The 15,859-nt window shown below is 37.9% G+C and overlaps 1 protein-coding gene across 1 annotated transcript in view; it reads right to left on the bottom strand.

The window, feature by feature from the left end:
• Positions 1-4,530: 4,530 nt before the first annotated feature.
• FAM186A (family with sequence similarity 186 member A) overlaps positions 4,531-15,859 on the bottom strand; it is a 60,535-nt gene continuing 49,206 nt past the window's right edge. The window contains exons 10-13 of the mRNA XM_069491866.1: positions 10,788-10,980; positions 8,599-8,750; positions 7,801-7,986; positions 4,531-4,552 (exon numbers count right to left, since the gene is read on the bottom strand). Coding sequence (XP_069347967.1) covers positions 4,531-4,552; positions 7,801-7,986; positions 8,599-8,750; positions 10,788-10,980 — 553 coding nt within the window. The remainder of the gene's footprint in view (positions 4,553-7,800; positions 7,987-8,598; positions 8,751-10,787; positions 10,981-15,859) is intronic.

Below are 15,859 nucleotides of genomic sequence, written 5' to 3' on the forward strand. Positions count from 1 at the left end.
ACAAGAGGGTGGTAGAATCAATGATGTAAAGGTTCTTGTGGAGATCAAAGAATTGTTGAAGTTGGGGAACTAGAGGAAGTAAGCTATAAGGAGGTGATGTTTGGAGAATTAAATAGTTGAAACTTAGTTTGTGAAAGGGTTGCAGTTTTTCTTTCTTTTTTTTTTTTTTTTAAATATCAAGGTCAAGGATATAACCAGTGGCTAGAGGACTAAATCACTAGAAGAAAACAGATCAAAAAACAGAAGCCATGTGTTAGAAAGATCTACATGAACATCAAAATTGGTAGGGATTATGACAGAAGTACTGGGTAGAAGGACAGTGAGCAAGGAGGAGTTAGATGGTTGCAACAGAAAGGGTAGTGGATGGTAGTGGGTCCAATATAGGGAGATTTAAAATTGATTATTTAACTAGGGAGGAAGGGAGAATGATCTGGAAGAGGTACTGAGGAGTGAAGAAGGCACCCAGGTCATTTCTGGGCCAAGTGATAAACGGGGCTGTGGGAATTAGAGGCATCATCTGAAAGGGGTTTGAAGGGGCTGCAGGTGAGGCAGTGTTATCAGGGAGAGCCATAACTCGGTTATTGCTTTATATATCGTGAGGTTGTGTTGTTATAAGCATCTATATTAATGGTCATTTCATATTTTTGATCTGCTCCCTTTCCCTTAATGATGCCTTTTGCATTAAAACCCATTTTTGTCTGATATTAGGTATCTGTTTGGCTGTCTTTTCATTCATTATTGCCTTTTCCCATCCTTTGTTTTAACTTGTTCCTTTCTTTTAAGTGTGTCTCTTATAGACAATATATTGCTAGATCTTGTTTTTTAATTCAATCTTAGAAATTTATCTTTTCTTTGGTGAATTTAACTAATATATATATACATATATATATATATATTTTTTTTTTTTTGAGACAGGGTCTTGCTCTGTCACCTGGGCTGGAATGCAGTGTTGTCACCATAGCTCACTGCAGCCTCAAACTCCTGGGTTCAAGTGATCCTCCTGCATCAGCCTCCTGAGTAGCTGGGACTTCAGGTGTGCACCACCATGCCTGGCTAATTTTTCTATTTTTTGTAGAGATGGGGTCTTGCTATGTTGCTCAGGCTGGTGTCTAACTCCCGGCCTCAAGTGATCTTCCCACCTTGGCCTCCCAAAGTGCTAGAATTATAGGCATGAGCCACCACACCTGGCCTTAACTAATATATTGAATTACTTTTATATTAGAGCTTTTAATTCTATCTCAGTTTGTATTTTCTTTCATTTTACTTTTTGCTCATTTCATTAGATAAATCATTTTTGTATGGGTTTGAAAGGGATGCATTTTATATTTGCTCTTCTATTTTGTATTTGTTCATCCTTTGAATATTGTACCCTGTCCCCAACTTGTTACATCTGGATTGTTTTGGTCTATCTATCTATCTAGCTAGCTATGATATATATAGATATGATTTTTTAGACAACAAACTTTACTGATTTATTTTCTCATTCCTACTTCCTTATATTTTATACCATTTCCTAAATTTTTCTGCAAGAGTTTTTTTTTTTTTTTTTTCAAGACAGGGTCTTGCTCTATTCCCCAGACTAAAGTGCAATGGCATAATCATAGCTCACTGTAGCCTTGAACTCTTGGACTCAAGCAATCCTCCTGTCTCTGCCTCCTGAGTAGGTGGGACTATGGGCCTGTGCTAACATGCCTGGCTAATTTTTTATTTTTGGTAGAGACGGGGTCTTGCTATGTTTTCCAGGCTAGTCTCAAACTCCTGACCTCAAGAGATCCTCTGATTTTGGCCTCCCAAAGTGCTGGGATTACAGGTGTGAGTCAACACACTAGGCCTCCAAAGAGTATTTTCAAACAGGATCTTTATGATAATCTGCTGAGACCTTGAAGGTCTGAGAATACATTTATTGCATCCTTACATTTAAATAATAGCTTAGCTAAATAAGTTTTAGAGTCAGAGTTTCTTTTTTCAATATTTTGAAAGTATTACCTTATTGTTTTCCTGCTTTTAATGTCACTCTTGGGAAGCCTGATATCGTTGTGATTCATATTAGCTTCTTTCCATTTATTTTTTTCTGTTCTGTTAGGACTTCTATTATTTGACTGTCATCATTTCCACATCCATCTACCATATTTATTGATTTATTTTTCCCCTCCCTTCCTCCTTTCTTTCTATTTCTTTTCTTTTTTTTCCCTTTTTTCTTTTCTTCTTCTTCTTCTTCTTCTTTTTTTTTTTTTTTTTTTTTGAGACAGGGTCTCGTTCTCTCACCTGGAGTAGAGTGCAGTAGCATCATTATAGCTCACTGTAACCTCAAACTCCTGGGATCAAGCGATCCTCCTGCCTTAGTCTCCCAAGTAGCTGGGACTACAGGTGCATGCCACGACACCTAGCTAATTTTTCTATTTTTAGTAGAGACAGGGTCTTGCTCTTGCCCCACCTGGTCTACAACTCCTAAGCTCAAGCAATCCTCCTACCCCAGCCTCCTAGAGTGTTAGGATTACAGGAGTGAGCCACTGCACCTGGATTCTCTCCCTCCTTCCCTCCCTTCCTTCCTTCCTTCCTTCCTTCCTTCCTTCCTTCCTTCCTTTCTTTGGTTCTACAGTATCTCTCTCTGTCTCCCCAGATAGAGTGCAGTGACAGGATCATAGCTTACTGTAACCTTGAACTCCTGGTCTCAAGCAATCCTCCTGCCTCAGCCTCCTGAGTAGCTAGGATTACAGGCATATGCCACCATGCCCAGCTTTCTTTTTTCTCCTCTTCTTCTTCTTCTTCTTCTTCTTCTTCTTCTTCGAGAGAGAGAGAGAGAGAGCCTTGCTATGTTAACCAGGTTGGTCTTGAACTCCTGAGCTCAAGTGATCCTCCTGCCTTAGCCTCCTGAGTAGCTGGGATTTCAGGTGCAGGCCACTATGCCTGGCTGATTTTTCTAATTTTTGTATCTATGGGGTCTTGCTCTGTTGTTCAAGCCAGTCCAAAACTCCTGGCCTCAAGCAATCCTCCCACCTTGGCCTCCCAAAGTGCTGGGATTATAGGCTTGAGCCACTATGTTCAGCCTATCATATTTCTTTACTTTTGTATTTTTCTTCTCTTATTCCTTCCCAGTGTCTTTTGGAAAAATTCCTTGACCTGATCTTAGATTATGTCCATTTTACTATTGATCTCATCTAATGAGTTTATTTTAACCATGTTTTGAATGTATAATATCCTACTTGGTTCTCTATAATTGCTTGTTTCTGCTTCATTGTCAGTATCCTCTTATATTTCTTTGGGGACTTTTATTTGGCTTTTGTTCTATAAACTTTTGTCATCTAGAAGAAGTTATTCAGTTTATTGCCTTTCTAGTTGTCAAGTTATTTTTGCCTGTGAGGTCGTTTTCCCTCAAAGGTGTCAGCTATCTGGTGGGTAATGGATGGAAAAAGGGGTGGGAGGAATCAAAGCCTAGGCCTTAGCTTGTGCCACTTCTGGTGAGTCGGGGGTCCAACTCTGAATATTCCCACTTGTGTTGGTCTCATCAAAGGGCTTTGCCCATTAAAGATTCTCTCTGTACCCTACCTATGCATTGTTCCTTTCTAAAAATATATTTGTCTAGCTCTCTGGGTGAAAAGAAGGTGGGGGGAAGTTGAAGGAAATCTGTAGATGCTTGTTGGTTGAGCCAACATTTACTGCCTTTTGTTTGGTTTTGTTTTGTTTTCCCACCCTGCATCCCAGTACCCAGTAGTGTTCACCTATGGACCTCTTGTACTCCTGCTTTTTGATATTGCAGTAGGATTGATGGGGAAGGCAATGTGGTGGATAGAAAAGAGCCCAACCCTACCCCCATGTTGGAAGCCTGGTCCTCCTCTATACAGGGTTACGAGCCACTGTGTCTGGTCTTATTTTCTTTCTTTACACACATTCTGTGTTTTACTTCTGAGGCATCTTTGGTTTGGGTTGGGGGAGGCAGACTGTGCCACTGTGTCATCATGTCAGGGGCCCATAATGATGTCCCTTTTGTGACTCAGCCTACCCCAGAGTTTGTTGAAGCTTTGTATTTCAAGTAATCTAGATCAGAAGATACTCTCTTTTTTTTGAGACAGGTCCTCACTCTGTCACCCTGGCTTAGGTGCAGTATCATCATGATAGCCCACTGCAACTTCAAACTCTCAGGTTCAAGCCATCCTCCTGCCTCAGCCTCCCAAGTAGCTGGGATTATAGGTGAGCACCACCATGTCTGGCTGATTTTTCTGTTTTTTGTAGAGACTGGGTCTCACTCATGTTCCGGCTGGTCTTGAACTCCTGGTCTCAAGCAATCCTCCTGACTTGCTAGGATTACAGACATGAGCTGCCATGCCCATCCCCAGAGCAGAAGATATTCTCTCTTGATTGGTCATGATAGTAGTCTGGAAATGAAGATGTTCAACCTGAAGAACTACAGGCAGAATATAAAAGCAAAGAATAGACAAAGCGATATATATAAACATGAAAAAGAGCAAAATAGGCATTTTATTGAGAAAATAACGAAATTTACTTTCAACATGCTTATATTTAATTTTTCAGTCACTTGGGAATCTTCTTAACCCTGGAAATGGGACAAGAAAATTAATGTTATTACAAATTGCTTTAAACACATTTGTGGTAATATAGCTGAGTCATAGAGAAAACAAAAGCCCCCCCAGAACTCATAAGATAAGCTAGTAAAATAAATATGTAATTCATATCGACAAAAGTCACATAAAGGAGGCAGAATGTCTCCCAGGACCAAAATCAGGAAGAACAGGGCTTGACAATAGCTTATTACTTATTAGACTATATCCTTATACCTAAAGTTAGAATGTGGCTTAAATATTGACAATGGTTGCTATTTCTGGGGATAGACTTGCCTGTATGTTCTAAATTTTCTACAGTGAACATGCATTACTTTCGTAATTGGAAAAAACTAAATATTATTTTAAAGTAATTTTCACAGGGAAATAATTATATGAATATACAAAGTTGTACAAAGATATTTGGTGCAGCATTTTTTGTAATTTTGAAAAATATCCAAATTTCTATTAGTAGAAGAACAGTTTAATAAATTATATCTATGCAATGAATATCATGCAATCAATAAAATGATGATGTATGTTTATTAGCATAGAAAAAATTCAAAGGTATACCGTTAAGCGAAAAATAAAGCAGGTTTTAAAACATGCTCAATATGAGCTTGTTTTTGCAACCAAAAACTGAGTGCATAAAAGAAGTCACGACTCTATCCTAACAAGTAAAAAGCTGAAAAATGGAAAAATCAATAACTCCTCTTAGACCCAATAGAGAAGTGAGCATAGGGCAAATCACTGCCTCCTAAATTGGAGAGACAGACAGGTGGATACAGAGAATCACAACTTAATAGAGCAGAAACCCACAAGAAGAAACTTGAAGGGACACCACTGCCAGGGTAGGGAAACCTGAACTTTAATTGATGAATTACTGGAGGCTCAGTGTAGACAAGTTTGAGAGATAAAAACTTCAAGAGGACCCATTCTTGGGGGGTGGGCACACTTTTGTGAGTTTTACTTCTAGGGGCTCTACCAGGTCCTTACAGAGAAGATTGGAGAAAAATCTCTGGTGCTCTGGCAGGGAGATGGAGAAAGAAACCATTTTGAAATATGCCAGAGCATTCTGTGTTCTTTTTTTTTTTTTTTTGAGACAGAGTCTCACTCCGTTGCCCTGGGTAGAGTGCAATGGTGTCATCGTAGCTCACTGCAACCTCAAACTCCTGGGTTCAAGCAATCCTCCTGTCTCAGCCTCCTGAGTAGCTGGGACTACAGGAACGCACTCCACCATGCCTGGCTAAGCATTCTGTTCTTTTTTTTTTTTTTTAAAGACTAGTCAAGTGCAGTAGTAGGGAGGGGGAAAGTAGAACAAGGAGTTCAATCTGTAACTGACTGTGAACAATCAAGTGAGATAACTCAAGCATTGTGTTCTTAACAAGGCCTTCCCTTAAGAGAAATTTTTTTTTTTTCCTTCTACAGTGTGGCCAAAAAAAGAAGAAAAAGGAAAAGAGAGAAACTTTTTTTTTTTTTTACCAGAGCCTAACCTCCCTAGGGGAGGGAAATACTCAACTCTTACTCCCTGAAGCCATCCTGTCCCATCCAAGAGAAGGAAAACAAACAAACAAACAAACAAAAAAAACAGGAAGCGCTGGTGAAGTTCACAGTCCAGGGACACAGGCTAACCAACAGACTGAGAACTAGTTATAGGACTATAGAACGCTTCCCCTCCTCCATACCTTACCACCATACCACTAAAGGCCTATTTACTGGAGTTCCTTTCACCTAGTACAGTACATCATGTACAGATTTTTTTTTCTTTTTTCGAGACAGGGTCTCGCTCTGTTGCCTGGGGCTGGAGTACAATGGCCCGATCTTAACTCACTGCAGCCTCAAACTCCTGGGTTCAAGCTATCCTCCCACCTTAGCCTCCCCAGTAGCTTGGGACAACAGGCACACACCACCATATCTGGATAATATTTTTTATTTTTTGTAGAGACAAGATCTCCCTATGTTGCCCAGGCTGGTCTTGGAACTCCTGGCCTCAAGTGATCCTCCTGCCTCAGCCTCCCAAAGTGCTGGGATTACAGGCATGAACCATCATGCCCGGCCCTTATTCAACTTAATGGTTAAAATTGGTTTGATAACTTTTTTTTCATGAACACATGTGCTCATGGTATATGATTTTAATATTTTTTGCTATTATTTTGCTGTACTATAGAATTTTACATGTCTTATTTTATAGTGTCTGCCACCTGAACAAATTTGTGAGTTAACACTACTTTTTACTTCAGGACTTGGATTTCACCAAAATAAATGACTGCTCCTGTGACCTCTTTCAGGTTAACAAAAGTGCAATTTTCTAAATTCTTGGTTTAGAACATTAAATAATTCTCTGACCTGAAAGAGGTAATGCAGAATCCAAAGCTCTTTCCTTCCACTGGGATAATTTCCAGTGGTTTAAGTAAAAATCTGGTTCAACAGAATTTGGAAATGTGTAACCACTAGATTACTTTATCTGTTCTAAGTCTCTTCTGTGTATCCTAGGACATAAACACCTAATTTATCTCAAATTGGGTCTAGATATGACAACTCCATTTAAGGTTATGTCACTGAACCATAATGTAGACAAAAGCATTCTACAATGGTCTTTCTGATACTTCCAATAATAGATCCCTAAGGATGGAATTAAAAGTGGACTTTTCTGGTTTTGTATTAGGTTCATGGTGGTAAAACTGTATTTTTAAATTTTTTTTTATATTTAACACATCTGGGAACGATACCAATCGGATATCAGACTGAGGTGGGGGGTGGGGGGAGGGGATGGATGTATGCCTACATAATGAGTGCATTGCGCACCGTTTGGGGAATGGTCACGCTTGAAGGTGCTGACTCGGGAAGGAGGGGTGGGAAGGGGAGGGATATATACCTACATGATGGGTGCAACGCGCACTGTCTGGGGAATGGACACGCCTGGAGCTTTGACTTGGGGGGACAGGCTACATGGGCAACATATGTAACCTGAAATTCTGTATCCCCCATAATAATAAGATGAAATAAAAAAAAAATTTTTTTATATTTATTCAGTGGTGACATCTATAGGCCTATGAATAGAAACACTAAAAAACAGACTACTGCTGAACTTACCTGTACTATGTTATGACTGGTATGAGTATAACCTCACACCAGATATTACTTTTGGTAACTCCCTGGTGCTGCAGGAGAAAGTCAAGTTAGGGAAACAAAAGATACATGACCAAAGGCCCAATTACCAGAGTGCTCCCAGTCCTTAACTTACTGTGATTGAATGGATGCAAGACATTTTCTGAAGGTAGACTGAATATCTAACTGAAGCAGCCTAGGAATATCTGGGTATCCACCCAGCTGGGCCCAGAGTGAATGCATTGATGTCTTCTCTTCTATTGGGTAGCTTGAAACAGACACATCAACATTCCAGATGGCTTCCATCTGGTCCTCTTGTTGCCTACAGAATCAGAGAGAATTACTTGGAAGTACCAAACTCTTCTGAGCACCATAGCCAATCAAAATATATGAGTCTTATTCTTCCCTCTTCTCTTCACCACCAACTTTCCCCTTGCACTGGGGAGCATTAACTGTGCTCATTTTGATGGAGAGATGGATGAAAAAGCAGAATTTGCTGAAACAGTTACCAAAGCTGCATTTCCATGACTTTACCTAGTAATCCATTTTAAAGCTACCTTAGCTTCACAGAGTATACAGACCACATATCTTTTACCTTTCCTTCCCAAAGCTCCTGCCTTCTTAAAAAAAAAGAAAGAAAGAAAAAGAGGGGTTAATGCTTCTAAGTTTCTTTATTACACATTCTTAAAATAATTTATTTCTTAGTAAGGGAGAATCAGCTTCATCTTCTTTAAAGATACTCAAAATCAGATGTTAAATATTGAAGTAGAAATACATGTAAATAAACTTCTTGCCATTAGCTAATACTCCCTTAGACTCTCTCCACTGCACCATATCATAATTGTGGGAAAGGGGAAGCCCTTGGGCAGAGAAAAAAAATTAGGTCCCATATATCATCCAAACAAAGTTTAAGGTCAGTCTTTCTAACACATACCTAAATTCCTTGAACATGTCAGATTTTCTGTCATCTTCTATTAGTAAGTTTGTCAATGGCTGTTGAATAGGTTTGGTAGAGGCAAGGATCTGCTTTTTCTCGGTGATCAAGGGGATAGGTCGCCTAAGATTCAGATCATACATCTGTTGGAGCTATAAAAAAAATTAAATAAGAAAAAGGAAACCATGAAAAGAAAGGGACAGAATCTGTAGGAGGCTCGTCTGAGCTGGCCCTAGACTAATCTATGACTCCTCCTTTTCCATGGATTTACAAATCCTCTTCCTCCTCTACCTCACCTCCAACACGCATGATTTCAGAGATGGCAACTATGATATACAAAAATCTTGGTCGTACTTAAGCTCCAGTCCTAGCCCTCATTTTCTTGCTATGAGACTTTGGGTTAGTTGCTTAATTTATCTCTACTTCTTTCTCCTCATTTTAAAACAGAAATAATAATTCAGGGTGATTGTGAGAATTGCATAGGGTAATATATATGGAAGCATTTTACAAATTGTGAAGGACCATGCAAATGTAATGATAGCCAACATTTACTGAATACTGACTGAATGCCAGACACTGAGCTAAGCACTGTGTGTATATCAGCTCATTTTGTGTTTATAACAACCTTATGAGGTAGGTACTATTATTATCCTTGTCTTACATATGGAGAAACTGAGGCTCAGAAAACTTGAGTGTCTTGACTTGTCTAGTATGTAGCAAAACTGATTTGAACCCATACAGTTTGGTAGCAGAACTAACCCCCTTGACCATCACCCTGATTCAGTGCAAGGTATTTATTCATATCTACTCTCTTATCCCTTTTGCTTTTTCTTCTCCTTTCTTTATCCCTTGATACCCATACCTTATCATCTGGATTCTGACTTCCATGATCCCTGATCCTAATTTATGCTCTAAAATGCCCTAGATATTGTGATTCCTGTTAGATAGCTCATGTCACTGCCAACTCATCTTGCTTTATTTACATTGGCCATATTTGCCAAATCTAAAACTGGAGCATATTCATTTTTTTGATAAAGAGCTATAATATTTAAAATGTAACTCTTCTGGAAAATTCAGAATATATGCTTGACTTGGATCAGGCTATGAGGAGAAGTCTCTACCTTCCAAAGTATCAAGTAATCCAATCTTATAAATTAATTAATGATAATAAAAGAAAGGATATATAGATATAAAATGTTTCTAGAACTCCAGCTTATGGTTATTAGAACTCCATTTTGTGCTAGGAACAACCGAGCACATAATCCCAGGGCAAAGAACTCTAATCTCAGCTCTATAACCTTTTGGAAGGTCACTGTCACTCCCAAATGCATATTGATGGTTATCTCATAGAGGGCTCTGGGACATAAGGTGTTGAAGTCAGAGTTTAAGGGGATTTTCTGTGCCTGATGCTGTGTAAGCAAGTTAAACCCTTATCTCCTTTCTTATAAACTCATGATATTAAAGCTAGCTTCCTGATAGTTTTGAGGAGAGAAGTAACCACTCAGAATCAGTTAAAGAGCAGTGACTTCAAGAAGTTTCATATCTGGAGGCTAGTACATGTGGGTGAACTAGGAAGAAGTTGAGCATTTCTGGAAGTTTCTCCTGTTCTCATCTTTTTCTCATCTAGAGATCCAGCAAGTGTTGCTGTTGTCAGTTTAGGAGATTCACTGAAGTCATAGTGTAGTGGGTTGAATAGTGGTTCCCCCCAAAAGATATATCCACCTAAAACATGAATGTATCAAGATCTCAAGATGAGATCATCCTGGATTTAACAAGTGGTTCCTAAATCCAATGACGTGTGGCCTCATAAGAGACAGAAAAGAAGACAGAAGACAGAAGAAGACCATCTGAAGGACAGCGGCAGAGATTGGAGTTATGTGTCTATAAACTAAGGAATGCCAAGGATTGCCAAGAGCCACCACAATCTAGGAGAGAGGCATTTAACAGATTTCTCCCTCAGGGCACCAGAAGGAGCCAACCCTGCAAACACCTTGATTTCATGAACTCCTGGCCTCTAGAACTGTGAGAGAATAAACTTCTGTTGTTTTAAGCCATCAAGTTTGTGATAATCTGTTACAACAGCCCTGAGAAACTAATATACATGGTGTCTCCAGGTAAATGTTATTTTCAAAGCTTATCACTTTCATTTTTTTACAACACACTGAGCTAGGGAATGGAAAACAGGTTACCTGGCCAAATAAGTACATCATTTCCCTCAGGCACTGATTGCGTTTCTGCTCTAGAGACTTCTGCTTCTCAGTCCAGACCCGCATAACCTTTTTCTGGTAGTCATCAATCCTGATTAGTGTTATGTAGAGGTTCTGGGTCTCATAACCTTTCCCAGTGTTTTGGATGGCTTTTAATCGTTTGATTATGTTGTTTCTTGAAAAAAAATTAACAAGAATTAGATTGATATGGTTACTGACCCTAACTCAGCAAACCTGTCCTCAGTTTCTTTCAAGTCTCCTCTCATCCCTAGTAAGTAGAGAGAGATAGAAAGCTTACTTAACAAGACCTTAATACAGTTCCCTATTATGAATAAAGTTTCAAAAATCTATGACTGTCAAATATTTATTAACTCTTCACAGTTTTTTAGTGTTACAATAGTGTTGCTTATTATTTTAATATAATAAAAAGTTAAATATGCCTATTTGTAATAAAAATTACCTTAGGGGACAAAATACTTCATTTTCTTAGTATATTGATAATGTGTAAGACACATATAAGATACTTAACACAAATATGAAAAAGACAATGTCCTTGCCTTCAAAGCACTTACAATCCAGAATAAGAGACAAAAAAATTAACTGTATCAAAGATAGAATGATTCAGATGCTTGGATCTTCCCCCCCCAAAAAGAGATAGGCTGAAATAAATGCTAAGTAGATATATAAACATGCTGTAGGAGCAAAAAGGAAAGCATAATTAATTCTTTTTTTTTGAAAGCATACTTAATTCTAACAAGAGTAATAAAGGCAGCTTAATAGGAAGATGTTGAATAGGATCTTGAAGAACAGTCTTAAAAATATTCTCTCTCTCTGTGTCCTATAATGTATACTACCACATTTAGTGGTCCTAAAAAGATAGAGTTTTGCCATTCCCATTTTACAGGAGAGGAAAAGGAAGTTCAGCAAAGTTAAACAATTTTTCTAAAGTCACATAATAAATAGCAGATCTGGGAAGTAAACCCATATCTTCTCTCTTTCACAATGCCAAAATTTCTCAAAGTGTGGACTATGATGACCTATACTGAATCATTTGGGGCTGCTTGTTGAAATGCAGATTCCAGGGTGCTTCCTCAGATCTTTTGAATTAAAATCTTGGTGGTAGATTTCAGGAATTTGTATTTTAAGCCGAATCTCAGGTAAATTTTACTTAACTAAAATTTGAAGACCATTGTGCTTACTAACAGAGTAGGGAAGAAGGGGAAGAGGAATTCCAGGTTGAGGGAATACTATAAACAAAGGCGAGAAAACCAAAATTATATTTTGGGAGTGGTGAGTAAGCTGGGATTTTTAGACCACAGACATGTGAAAGGATACAGTGGGAAATGAGATTGGAATGGCTGGATTAAAAGGCCTTAAAAGGTATGTTGGCTCATTCCTATAATCCCAACATTTTAGGAGGCAGGAGGATTGGTTGAGGCCTAGAGTTCAAGGTTACAATGAGCTGTGATCACACCATTGTACTCTAGCCTGGGTGACTGAGGGAGACCCCTGTCTCCAACAAAAATTAAAAGAAAAAAAAGGTATGTTAAGGAGTTTGGATTTTTTTTTTTTGTAGGTGATGGGGACTCATTGAAGATATTTTTCTGAATATATATATTTCTCACACATACACACATACACATGAGTGTGTATGTGTGTATGTGTGTGCATATATATGTATATATGCACACACACACATACTCAGGTGAATCAATAAGATTTACCTGAGGTTTTTTTAAAAAAAAATCTATATATCTCTATCTATAAATATATATATGTGTACATATATAGAGAGAGAAAGCAAATGACTCGTAGCACTTAGGTCTCTTTTGTGGGGTATAATGTATACTTTGGAGCCTACTGTATACATTGATAATTTAATACTTAAATTATTAACTTTATATTTAATATTTAAATGTATCAACTTTTTAAATTTTCCAATAAACCTCTTTTTCACACCAAATCTTTCCTGCCATTTTTCCATTTACACAGTCTTTGAGATATTCCCCATAATTTTTCCTTATTGAAATTGTATTTCATTCCTTGGAATGGTTAGTCTTATTTTAAACTTAGAGATTTTGTTCCTTATGCATTTTTAGAGATAATTCATTTTAATAATCCGAATACTCAGTCCAGTGGTAACCATGGCAGCCGTCTCATTATTTAAAAGCCTTTATCTAGAGTTATGACCATTCATCCTCTTTACTTTTGCTTCCCCTTTCTTTGCCAATCCCATCTACATGATAAACATTTCCCCCACCATAAGGAATATTGTTTTTTATGGGGAAGATGCTTTACATTTACCAATATCTCCCATAAGTCAGTCATTGTGCTAGAAACTTTACATATATTGTCTTATTTAATCCTCTTAACCGTTCTTTGAAGCAAATATTATTACATCCACTTTATAAACAGCATGTTTAAGTCTCAGAGAGGTTCAGAACTGGAAACTCAAGCCAAGGTCTGCCTGACTCACAAAGACTGTGTTAAGAGAAAGCATGATTAGTATTTTTTTTTTTTTTTTTTCCTGAGACAGAGTCTCACTCTGTTGCCCGGGCTAGAGTGCCGTGGCGTCAGCCTAGCTCACAGCAACCTCAAACTCCTGTGCTCAAGCGATCCTTCCGTCTCACCTTCCCGAGTAGCTGAGACTACAGGCATGCGCCACCATGCCCGGCTGATTTTTCTATATATATATTTTTTTTTTTTTTTTAGCTGTCCATGTAATTTCTTTCTATTTTTAGTAGAGACAGGGTCTCACTCTTGCTCAGGCTGGTCTCGAACTCCTGAGCTCAAATGATCCACCCACCTTGGCCTCCTAGCACTCTGGGGCGTGAGCCACCGCGCCCAGCCAGGATTTGAATATAAGACTATTACAATTTACTTCAAGGGAACATAATATAATATGTAGTGTAGTATAGGACTTTGGGAATGGGATTTTTGAATTCAGTTCTACTACTTACTTGCTGTGTGAACTTGGGCAAATAGGATGGACTTTCTGAACCTGATTCCACATCTGCAAGTTAAATGCAATAATATTTCTAAAGTTCCATTATAAGTCCCTGTATGTACATAACTAGATTTAAATAATTTTATTTTTGTTTAGTTTCTCCTTGTCCATGCAATATTTCCTCAAATAATTCTAGATTAGACAAGTTTGATTCTCCTACAAAATCTATATTTCCTTTAGTCTATCAGTTTTTATTGTTTTTAAGAATGCAGTGATTCCACTTTTTATTTAGACTCTACCAGCTTGCCTGACGTGGATACCTTCCTTTAACAGGAGTTATGCTATTGAAATATCACCCTAAAATAGAATTCCTTTAAGACAATAGGAAATATTTGACTGGTAATTTCTGTCTACCTTATATTCCTTCAAAACTTTTAGGTGAATGCTATCTGGTCCTAACTTAAGCCTCTGCATGAAGCTTTACTCTCCTTTAATCCATCCTCCACATTACTGGCATTTTACTTCCCTTGCTAAGAATTCTTCAGTTATCCTCTATCAAGTCCAGAACGAAATACAAGTTCCTTAGCATGTCATTTAGGATTCTCTTTTATCTGGCTTACCTTTCCAGTCTCATCTCTTACTACATCTTGCTTATTCTTTGTGTTCCACTGACAACACAGTAGTTCCTAAACAACACACGCATGCACACACACTGCTTCTTCCTGCTGCCTTTCTTTGCTACACTCTCTGATGTCTCTGTCTTTCTGACTTTTAGTGTTTCTTTGAGACACAATTCAGAATTCTGAACTCCAAGAAGCTTTACCTAACTCTCTCCCACTCTGTCCTCCTGTATACATTTTGTACATGTGCCATCATTGCTCTTTCCCCATCACACTATATAATCATTTCTTTGACTGTCTCTCTGAGTAGATTTTGGGTGCCTTGAAGGCAGGGATATGGCTTATCCATCTTTGTATCCTTCCATCCTCCACTCCCTGGGCCTAACATAGGCTCCACCTGTCGTGGATATTTAAAAAATGTTAATGAATTAAATAACCCTATCTAGTCAACACAACATTTAGTACCTTTCAAGACTTTCTTCAATATGTATGGAAATGAAATGTCTTCTTATCATCATCTGGTCTCATTTTACATCCTCCCTATCATCCTTGCTCAGGTATATTTCATTGATTTTGTGGGAATACAATTCTAAAACTATATTTTAGCATTTAAATATGAAATAGTCACTTACAGAGGCTCTATAGAAATTTCTTTTTTTTTTTTTTTTCCGAGACAGAGTCTTACTCTGTTGCCCGGGCTAGAGTGCCGTGGCATCAGCCTAGCTCATAGCAACCTCAAACTCCTGGGCTCAAGCAATCCTTCTGCCTCAGCCTCCCAAGTAGCTGGGACTACAGGCATGTGCCACCATGCCCGGCTAATTTTTTCTATATATTTTTAGTTGTCCAGATAATTTCTTTCTATTTTTTTAGTAGAGACGGGTTCTTGCTCTTGCTCAGGCTGGTCTCAAACTCCTGAGCTCAAATGATCCTCCCACCTCCCACCCAGAGTGCTAGGATTATAGGCGTGAGCCACTGTGCCCGGCCAGAAATTTCTTTATTCAAAAGTAGTTTATATTACTATAATATTTTCTCTCACATATAATATTAGAATCTTCTTGGACCAGCCATCCTTGTTATAGAATCTTTAACCTGTCAATATTTTATTCCTTGTCACATGTGTTGATAATTTTATTATTATAATATTAAATATTAATGAAGAGATTTCTGGAAAAAAATAGTATTTTTGATAGGATTAAAGTTGTAATTATACAAAAGTTATTTTTTTTAGTTTTTAATATATCCACATTGTTAATTGAATAAAGTTAAACCTTGTTATAAAATGTTGGTTCATAAATTTCAATTTTTAAATGATTTTACTGAAACAGGTCAGATCATGTCACTTAGGTTTTCAACACCCTCAATAAATCTAAACAAACCAATTGTCATGTAAAAATTGAGAAAGCTATCAAAGAACTCCCCTCAAAAAGTACTAAAGTATAATATTATCATAGGTGTAATTTGCCAAACCTTAAAAGAACAGATACTTT

The sequence above is a fragment of the Eulemur rufifrons genome, chromosome 16 (genome assembly GCF_041146395.1).
Source record: "Eulemur rufifrons isolate Redbay chromosome 16, OSU_ERuf_1, whole genome shotgun sequence".
NCBI classification, from domain to species: domain Eukaryota; kingdom Metazoa; phylum Chordata; class Mammalia; order Primates; family Lemuridae; genus Eulemur; species Eulemur rufifrons.